This window comes from Gobio gobio (assembly GCF_949357685.1).
Source record: "Gobio gobio genome assembly, chromosome: 18".
NCBI lineage: Eukaryota > Metazoa > Chordata > Actinopteri > Cypriniformes > Gobionidae > Gobio > Gobio gobio.
The window spans coordinates 17,552,404-17,563,710 of record NC_137111.1 but is presented as its reverse complement, the minus strand read 5'-3'; the positions used below and the strand labels follow the sequence as shown (position 1 = coordinate 17,563,710).

General features: G+C 37.5%; 1 protein-coding gene across 1 annotated transcript in view; it reads right to left on the bottom strand.

Moving 5' to 3' along the window:
* pcdh15a (protocadherin-related 15a) overlaps positions 1-11,307 on the bottom strand; it is a gene marked incomplete at both ends in the record, with an annotated part of 306,543 nt that overhangs the window by 101,736 nt on the left and 193,500 nt on the right. Inside the window, one exon of the mRNA XM_079842239.1 lies at positions 5,801-6,025. Within this exon, the coding sequence (XP_079698365.1) occupies positions 5,801-6,025 (225 nt within the window). The remainder of the gene's footprint in view (positions 1-5,800; positions 6,026-11,307) is intronic.

Genomic DNA, 11,307 nt, shown 5'->3' with positions numbered 1-11,307 from the left:
CATCAGTGAGAGACACAAAGAAACTCAAGATTTAAGGCACATCTGACGATAGCAGCAGCATAACTACAACTCATCGCTTTGTTTTTCACACCACAACAAAACACTTGATGCAAATATCATGAAAATCTCAGGGGGTTTAATTTGATTTCAAAAGAAGTAAATCACTATAATCTATAAACACACACTGTAATAAAAGAAACAATCTTAAATACATTTTCCTGGCAATTTTCAATCTAGTCTATTGCTGTCAATCACTTCCATGAATTATTAGATCAAAATGCATATTATTTAATCTCTAAAGTTGTTTAATAATAGAATAATTATTTTTTTGTAATAATAAGCCATGAAATATCATGCAGTTTAGAATGTAAAAGTCAAAACTATCTGTTATTTAAACACTGCTTCTAAAATCATGTAAAAAGTTATTTATATACTTAAACTGTAAATAAAAAAATAAAAATATTTGTATGCAATTTCCAGCATAACCATCCCGACAGGTCTACAATATAAACACTTATAATAGGGCAAGACAAAAAAAAACATTTTTGAAGAAGGATTGATAATGTATTGACTTTAAATTGTTATTTGAAATTTTTGAGTTACATAGTAAATTGAAAACTGAAAATATACAAATAAAAGTTAAAATAGCATTGATTATGATATACAAAATACAAATAATTAAAGGATTAGTTCACTTTAAAATGAAAATGTTCTCATCTCATCCAAGATGTTCGTGTCTTTCTTTCTTCAGTCGAAAAGAAATGAAGTTTTTGAGGAAAACATTCCAGGATTTTTCGTCACATAATGGCCTTTAATAGCAACCAAAATGGTGAAGCTCCAAATCAATGCAGTTTCAAAGGGCTTCAAAGTAGAGGTCTACATGGAGCACCTGAGACTCGTGGACCCGGGACCCAACCCGGTCAGCCGGGTCCGGGTCGGGTCCCAATCTATTACTTCGGGTCCCGGACCTGTGAATAACATTGTGTGTAATACCGGGGTCGATCAGACTCGGAGAACACCTGGCCGTGATCAGAGTCAGTCGGCACTGCTTTTGTGTTTTGTGTAACTTGCAAATGGTAAAATTGGGATAAAAAAAAGTGTGAGCCAGGAAATAAGGTTTTAAAAAAAGAAAAAAAAAAAGGAAAAAAACACAAGCGATCTCTCTCTCTCTCTCACTCTCTCTCTCTAAGCGGTTAGAAGCAAAGCGGGCAGATGCAAGCACACGGTAATACTGTACTCATATTTAAATACAACCCCAAATCAGAAAAAGTTGGGACAGTATGGAAAACGCTAATTAAAAAAAAAGAAGTGATTTCAGTGCGTAAAGGACAAGGGCGCAAGCCTAGGCTGAACAACCGTGATCTCCGATCCCTCAGGTGGCACTGCATCAAGAATCGTCATTCATCTATAGGCGATATCACCACATGGGCTCAGGACTACTTTGACAAACCTTTGTCAAGTACCACAATACGTAGTTACATCCACAAATGCCAGTTAAAACTGTACTGTGCCAAAAGGATGCCCTATAAGTATGGGTACTTGACTGGCCTGCCTGCAGTCCTGACCTGTCTCCAATAGAGAATGTGTGGCGCATTTTGAAGCGCAAAATGCGACAACGAAGAACCCGTACTGTTGCCCACCTTAAGACTTGTTTGCAGGAAGAAGGGGACAAAATTACACCTGAAACACTTCATCACTTGGTGTCTTCAGTCCCTAAATGTATTTTAAGTGTCGTGAAAAGGAATGGCAACATTACAAAGTGGTAAATGCTTTACTATCCCAACTTTTTTTGAAATGTGTTGCAGGTCTGAATGACAGAAAAGGATGCATATTTACAAATGACATGAAGTTGACCAGACAAAACATGAAATATTTTTTGTTCATATTGTCTGCAATGAAATACAAGTCAAAGTAAATTTAGAAATCACTTCTTTTTTTATTTATTTGCTTTTTCCATACTGTCCCAACTTTTTTTTTTGATTTGGGGTTGTAATATATTTCAAATCAGCAACACAATCTCAGGTGAACTGTTACATAAATGTTTTCAATGACGCTCAAATTGCGTAAAGAAGCTCATATTACAGGTTGCTCCAGCTAACGCGCAAATGCGGTCTCAAGCGCGTATCATGTTTCTATGGCAACCCGAGCTTCCGCAGTGACTGTAATGACTTTAATAAAAATATGAATGAACCGTCTTGTTTAATCTTAAAGTTTTAGTGGTCAGACTGGCAAATAAATAAAGCTAACGTCAGCGGCCATGGCACCGAACAAGCAATCGTTATTAGTTAAAAAAGGCAAACAGTTAAAGTTATTATGCGAGTTAACTTGAGTCGAAATGCAAATCTGCAAAGTCGCATTTGTCATCCGTCACCGTGACATAAAGTGGACTTTTACAGCTGAAATGATGAGTGAATTGAGCATGTTTGGAATAACAAGAGAGGAATTACATGGATAGAACTGTTTTCTTGGCAAGGATTGTAATGCATCACAATCAGGTACAAGGAAGGGAGACGATGGCTTTAGGTAGGCTGAGACAAAAAGTGTTCCCGCTGGGTTCGAATTTTTGGACCCGTGTAGAGCTCTACTTCGAAGGGCTTCAGAGGCTCTGTATGATCCAGCTGTGGAATAGGGTCTTATCTAGCGAAACCATCAGTCATTTTCAAGAAAAAATTTACATTTATATACTTTTTAACCTAAATTGCTCATCTTGTGCTGCTCTGCGAAGTGCCACAGATTGTGCAATCATGTCGGAAAGGTCACGCTAGACGTAGGCGGAAGTACCGACCCAAGCAAACGTGCGAAGACTAATACAAAGGCCCTTTTAAAAAAAACTCCATCTCCAACTTCAAAATCCTCGGACATCATAGGATGGCATGGGGGTGAGTAAATTATCAGGAAATTTTCATCTTGAAGTGAACTAATCCTTTAACTGCATCCAAAAATTGTAATAACAAATATTTACACAACACATCCCTAAATTACAATTAACGCAAAGGGAGCACGTCTTAAATTTGTTAAATAGCATGTTTTGAACCTAAACTTAAAAAAGCACAGATTATTTTGATAAATGCAAGCGACCCTGCAGAGCAGAGAGGTGGGTCGGCGCTCATTTGCATGTATTTGCTCTGGACTTCCCACCGTTAAACATGTACAGGCTGGAGTGATCAAAGGAAGCAAAACTGATTTAATGAGCCATTTCCAGTTGCTTGGACTCAGCTCTATTTGGGTCAGTCCCTCTCTCTGGCCAAAACCAGAAAAGGTGTGCTTTGTGGGGCATTAAGTGCGTTAATTGGTCGACATTAATTATAGAAACTAAAGTTACATATTGTTTTCTCACAATGCTAACTTATATTGTTATAACTTCCACATATATTTTTAAATATTAAGTAGTAAAGACTGACCAAAACTCCTACATAAGGGCACCTATTATGCAAAATTCACTTTTACATGGTGTTTGAACATAAATGTGTGTACACAACCACCCTATAATGGTAAAAAAAATCCACCCAGTCCTCTTTTTTTAATCCCCATAAATCATAAGCAGTGTCTCAGAACAAGCCGTTTGCAGATTCCTGGGAATGTGACGTCACATTGCACAGGCCCCGCCCACGAGTGTTGATGGACACTGCCGTATCAGCAAAGACCCGCCCTCAGAGAGCAGTTCACAGTCGGCCATGTTTATCTCCTCACCAGAGCATTAACAGCAGCATTCAAGTAAGAAATGTGTTCTTAATAAAGCTACTAAAGTTAATTCAGTCAAGAGTCGTGAGTAATTTTCTGTTTATCTTTTGTTGTTAGATACATATGAACAGCAGATATAGCTGTAGGTACTAAATATTACACTGCTCTCACTTTAGTAACGTTACACTGATCTAATATACACATGGGATTTCTGTACTTGTTGCATAAGTGCAGAGACATAACCAACTGTTTTCATGTGAATTGTGTGTGTTTCTGGCATAACCTTGTGTGCATTTGACAGTTTAATCGCAATAACACATGAAAGAGAACTAGTCTAGTTTAGCCTACTCATGGACACACCAACATCCAGCTTTCTGTGCGCATGCGTCGGGTGTGTGTGCTCAAGTTGAGAGTGATAAGGCTTTAAAACGCGTGCAGATGATAATATTTCATGATGAAGAACTGCAATGTCACATGAGCGTGTCTGCGATAGAGATAATCATCAAAACAAACAGATGTATCATGTTTCAGTTTTCATTAGAGTGTTCACTGGTGTTCACGAGCTGTGAAGGCTCCGCCCCCTCTGGAGCCGGGAGCAGCAACTCATTTGCATTTAAAGGAGACACAGAAAACAGCTAATTTTTCTAAAACCCAAAAATTTGCATTTTCAAAATGGTATATTAAATGATCTGTCAGGATTTTGATCTGAAACTTCACAGACACACTCTGGGGACACCTGAGACTTATATTACATCTTGTAAAAAGGGGCATAATAGGTGCCCTTTAAAGGGATCATTCACCCAAAAATGAAAATTATTGCATAATTGATTCACCCTCAAGCCATTGTAGGTGTGTATGACATTCCTCTTTCAGACTAATACAACTAGAGTTATATAAAAAAATGTCCTGGCTCTTCCAAGCTTTATAATCGCAGTGAATGGCAGCCCAAAATTTGAAGCCCAAAAAAAGTGCATTAAAGTGCATCCATCCATTATAAAAGTAATCCATACAGCTCTAGGGGGTTAACAAAAGCCTTCTGAAGTGAATAGATGGGTTTGTGTAAGAAAAATATCCAAATTTAATAGGATAAAAGTAAAATATTTAGCTTCCGGCGGACCACTTTCCGTATTCAACTTATGAAGAAAGTGTAACGCCTCTCATAGTTCAAAATACTTACCACGCCATCGTCGCGCCAGTTACGCATTTTTCGTAAGTTTTAGTCCACCAGAAGCTAATGTTGGGCTGCCAATTACTGCCTTATAATGTATTATGCTTGGAAGAGCCAGGACATCTTTAAATGAAACGCTGATTGAATTCGTCTGAAAGAAGAATATCATATACACCTAGGATGGCTTGAGGGTGAGTAAATCATGGGGTAATTTTCATTTTTGGGTGAACTATCCCTTTAAGTTAGTGTTAGCTATTGCGCTAACTAATGTATACATCCTTACCCAAAAACTACAACATTTCCATCAGATTTACATAATTAAAAATGTAAGATTTTACATGAAGTTCAGTTTTCATCACACACACTCACACTCACTCCAGCTGCTCTAAACTGGAGGAGGCTAATCCTTCTGTTCTGATCCCCCAGCTAATCTTCGGAGGCGCTGGAGAGCGCTCCCGTTAAAATCCTCACATAATTGCAGTCACAAAGCTAATGAGTCATTCAGGCCTGGAATAGCAGTGCCAGGCTAGCATCAGAACCTGCACAGAGCTTTGTCTGTCACTCCTGTCACCGTCAACCAGAAATATCACAACAAGAAAGTAGGAAAACTCAGGCGAGGATCCAGTAAACAACGCCCACAATCCTGCCAACATAGAGGTTTCTTTTTCAAGACTAATTGAATTTAAAGATCAAATCTTCTGTAGGCATTACTGGAACAGAGTCAACGGTGCTTCTGCGAGGAGCAATAGCATGTAAGCACTATGGACTCGCTTTGAAACTTCTAATCCAATCATTGCCACTAGACCTGATGAAAATTTGCTTCCATCCTCCCAAGTTCAAACCATCTCCCACTGGAACCTGATGAACTTTTAGAGTTTCTCATGCTGCTATTGAGACTGCCGTTATAAAACAGAGTGTTTTAAAACTGATGAGCGGCTCATGCGGCCTTACCGTGATTCTAATGATGACCGTGGCCGTTCCAGGAGGGAGGACTCCTCCGTGATCTAACGCCTCCACTTCAAACGTGTAGGTGCTGTTTCCTGTTGCCAAGTCCTCAAAGTCTAGTGCCTGCAGGACTGATACGGCACCAGTCAGACGGTTCACGGCGAAGAGCTGCCGAGCCGATTCTGTTTTTATTCTGTAGGTCACGTTAGAGATGAGATCGGCATCCACCGCCTGAGAGACACAGAGGAACGAGAACAGAGAGAATTAAGGTTAAAACAAGAGAGAGAATTAACCATCCCACATTTTGCCAGGTACACTCTAAAAAAAGATGGTTCTTTAAAGGTTATTTATATGTAGCAACCATTCTATTTAGACCCGTATGGTCTTGAAGAACCCTTTATATGCTGAAATAGTTTTTAGTGTCAGAGTTTAAGGTTATTTTCCCCCGCCTTCTTGTTTTTCAAATCTGTAACTGTCAAAGCCACCTCATTACTGATTTTCTGTAGCTCAGCCATCCAATTACACAGACTGTCACACTCTAAACAGGTAAATAATTTATTTCTTAAAATGTCTTTAGATTTTAACTTTCAGGTTGTTACTGGTTTGGTTTCCTACCAGTCTTGTCTCTTCCTCTTTTTAGTTTAACAGAACATGTAAGTGTTAGCAACTCTGTTCAGTTAAAAGATGCTCATCTTCTCTTCTCCAGTAAGTAACAGAGATATTGAATTTATGATCCATATTGTTCTTTGTTTTTAATTATTACTTTATGCATAAACATACCCAGTCACAAAAAAAAACATTAAAGCTATCCCATGACTTTATATCACTTTTTCCTTTTCTCATTGTAAAGGGCTCAGGCTCACATACTGTCCATTTTTGTTCATTTTGGCCTTCATAAACATAATTGTTTTTACATAAACAAATATAAGAGACACAGTGTAACTGTAAAGATACTAATATATTAATAAAAATGAACTATTAATACAAAGGTTATTTATAACATCATTAAGGTCCTATAGCACTTTCAAAGCATGGTTCTTTATGGAACCTTATAAAAAGGGTTCTATTTAGCAACAAAAAACGGTTCTAAGCCGAATAACCCTAAGTTGGTACTGTTTAGAACCATTTTTTCTTAAGAGTGTATAGTAACAAATTCCTTAGTTCACCCAATATTAACATTTTCATATTTTTATTTACTCATCCCCATGTTGTTCCAAATCTGCATGACTTACATTCTCCTGTTAAATACAAAAGATAATATCCATGCAATGAAAGTCAAAAGGGTTAAATATTGTTTTGGACCCCCATTGATGTCTAGACAGTGGAAACATTCCTTATAAAAATATTTTAGTTTTTGTTCCGCAGAAGAATACAAGCCATAGTGGTTTGAAATGAAATGAGGATGAATAAATCAAACACATGGAATGTCTTTCTTACACCTTCTTAACAAAGTAAACAAGTAAACATTGATTGGATTGTGAAATGTTGCCGTTAAAATACCAGAATTGAGATATGTGGTTGGAGGATACGGGGTGAGAGGGTTTGTAGTTTGTAAATCATTGTAATTAAATTTACTGAATTACGCAAAAATAGGCATTAGTGATAGTGGTCGCAAAATGGTGACTTCATTGTAAGGGGACCCGCAGTGTATGTAGATAGAAATGGCTCCTTCAAAGGTAATAAAAACATAACGGTTCATTATGTAATGCCTTTATGAAAGCTTTATACCTCACTGAAAACATAGTTATGTATATTATATTGCATTTATTTTAATAGATCCCAATAGATAAATATTACACACTGCACCTTTAAGTCTTTACAATAAAATAACAATAAAAAAAACAATAATAAAAGATTACTAAAAGATTATTAAAATAAAACCATTTGCAATAATGTGCACTGGTGAATCAGACCAAGAACATGCATTAACTCTTTCCATTGACGGAAATGTCCGTCATTTATGAGACAGCGCTTTCCTGCCATTGGTGGATATTTCCGGCTTTCCGTGTTTTTTTATTGTTATGCGGTAAGGGGGTGCTATTACACACCTTCTGAGTACAGAGTACAAAATCTTTGGATCAAAACAAGAAGAAGAAGGATCAGAAACAAGTGATAGCATATGTAATCAGATGTATATGTAAAATAATGCGATCATCAACATTAAACAGCATATAAATCAAAACTGCCTAATGATACTGATTGAAACGTCGACCCAGGATGAGATCTAGTACTGTGAAACCTTAGGGGGTGTTGATGGACTCGATCTACTCCATGTTTTGATCACCATTCTGAATCTGATCTGTATGTAGTCTTTGACAAAAAGACTATTTTCTCAGCTTTTTGCTCAAAATGCTGCTTTTTTTTTTATGAAACCACATTCAAGTGTTCATAAAAAAAGAATGCATTAAGCTAGACCAAAACAGGTTTTTTTGTTGTTGTTTAAAAGCAGAGGCTGTGTTGTTTCTTTTGATAGAATGCAGATTTCATACAACAAAATACTCTGGGGGCCATGAACATTTTTCGAAAATGATAAAAAATGCTGGTAGTGGCTGACAAAACGCTGGCGGGGAAAGAGCTAGTCAGCTCAACAAACCATATGATAGCAAGAGAGCAGCAAAGGTTCTCTCTGGAACAGATGAATGTCACTGCATTAGATGACAGGATATCAAACCAAAGTCCAAACTATACACTCTAAAAACATATTGGGTTATTTCTCCTACCTAAATCCTGGGTTGAGCTTCCTAGGTCATTTTTCGAGGTAATTTTTTACCTAGATCCTGGGACATAACCCAGGGTTGAGTTATTTATCTCAGGCTTTTTCTCAGGCTGTCAGTCACAGCATATTTTGGCTATGAGTGAAACATCGGGTGGCGGTTTGAAGTTAGAAGTCCCCCCACTGAACATGATACAAGCTCCGGCACGAGATCCAGTGCCGTTACAGTGGAAATGGGACAACAGAGACTGGTCGATAACACTTGAATTACTTCCAAATGTTACGTCTAATATTTGTTATACAAGCTTAAATGTAGGCAATATGTATTAAAAATCATAAAATATGCTATACTGTAAAATATGATCAAAATTAAACAAATTATCATGCAAACAGTGGTTGTGTGGAGTATTTTTAAAAAGTTTAGAGTATTACATTAATTCATGTATGAAGTAAAAAAAGAAGAAGAAGCTAATATTATTGTAAAAAATAATCAATCATTATGCTGGGTTAAATAAACCACCCAACAGTAAAAAAAAAAGTAACCCAACATGTGTCTATTTACCCAGCCCAATTTGGGTTGTTTTTAACCCAGTGTTTTTCTAGAGTATCCTAGACCTTCTCAGAACTAACTTTTATTTTTTTAGGCATTTTTCAAAATATTTTTTTTTTTTGTTCCAACAGTGTGTGAAATGATTTACTTGAAAAGTGTACCTTTAAAATAAATGCCACTTGGTTTGATATTTTGCTATGTAATGCAATGACATTTATACATTTTTAAATGCGCCTCAGGTGTCCAAATATATTTTGGGGCCACTGCACATGCTAACCACACATAGATTTATTGCTGTGTTCTGCAGCTGAAGCTGATTAGGAGTGAAAGCTAACAGACAGCACAGCACAGCAGAGGAGAGGAGAGGAGAGGAGAGGTGAGACGCTCTGAGCAGTCTCTCTGTGGGTGTGGGGACATTTCAGGTGTCTTTCTTTGATGTGGAAGGCACAAGGAATTAAATTCTACACTGATCTCAAAGGTTTCAGAAGTATATAAATAAAGTTTGGGACCCCTAGAGAGAAGCAGCACAGGGAATCTGATTAGTTGATCAGCCCCGGACCAGATCCTGTCACTAGGACCCACAGCGCTCTGACACCAGCCAGTGCTGCAGGGACCCGAAGGTGTCAGACACACTGAGATAAAAATAAAGCAGCGAGATCACCGTCTTCAAACAGTGTCACTCATTTGCCCCTCAACCACCAACCACACACACATACACACAACCTTATTTTTCCTTCAGTCTGAATCCAAGAGGGGAATTCACTTTTCAATTGTGCCTGCTAATACTGCTGCGTATGTGAACACATATTATTTTTCCATGGTAAATGAATGTAAATGCGTCCAGATGCTATATACTGTATATTAGTGGTCGACCAATACATCGGCAAGGCTGATTGGCATTTTTAAAATATCGGCATATATATATAAATATATATATATATATATATATATATATATATATATATATATATATATATATATATATATATATATATATATATATATATATATATATATATATAATAAGAACTTAAATCTGTACTGACGTGCTGTCAGTGGAACTTCTGTCTGTGTGACAAACACACAGGACTCGTACATGCACACATAATGGTGCTTCAATGATGCGATGCGGCCGCGTTGAGTTCTCTTTCGCGCTTGAATGGACAAAAACACACAAACGTAAGGCAAAATGTCTGCTTTGTCGAGTATCCTTACAAGTACCGTCTTAAAGCTACACTGTGTGATATTTCCCCCCATCTAGTGGTGAAAAGGTATATGACCATCCAGTGAATTTTAGTTTCTGTTCTTCTCAATTCCGATTTCGTTTCAACTCCTACGGTGGCCGATTTAGTCCAAGATTAACATGGCTTCCAGTTCGACCTCGTCCACATTCGACATGGTGCCTGTGGGATATTCTGTGCGCAGTGGGATGGATGGAACTAAACTGGCCTAATTATTCGGCTAGAAAGAACTGCAGCTAATCCAGAGTGAACTTTGATGATAGTAATGTTTATTCAGTCATCCAATTGCAAGGCATAAACAGGTTTGCGTGGATATGTACATAAATGTGGTTTCTGTGAGAGAACAAATAAGGATGGTAAATATACATACACAGTTAAGAACTGTATAACTATACTTATAAGTTACATTTGTATAATGTAACCGTAAACCAGAGCTTATTGTACCATATATAGGCGCTAAATGCAGCTGCATTAAAAGGAGCAGAGCTGCTGCTGCTAACAAGCGGTGTCCGGTTACAAAAGTGTGTGCGCAGCTTTAACGGTAGCACTGCAGTGCGCTCTGTATAACAATTGTTAATATGCCGATCAGACCTGATACATATTTCCATCAACATACATTACAAGCAAATATTTTCTAAAAACGAATAAACATTGTTGATAACAAAATAACTGAATGATTATTCAAATAGGTGAGCATTACGCTATTGTATGTTGACACAAAAATACTTCTGAGGTGACATCAACTGAATTACGCGATGACACACTCTGAAACACATCTACAATGACAATAACTATTATTACTTACGGAGTTATTAACGCACAGAAATACCACACAAGGAAAAACAGACTTTTGAGGAATAAACAAGCCAGGAAAACTCCGTATAACTCTGTTACTGGACGCTGCTGAGATGAAAACTCTCTGCACATGCACCAGACAAGTCTGAACAAGTTGACGCGCACATGCGCGAGGCAGAGAATTTTGTACAGTGCCATCGAGTATTAAAACCGG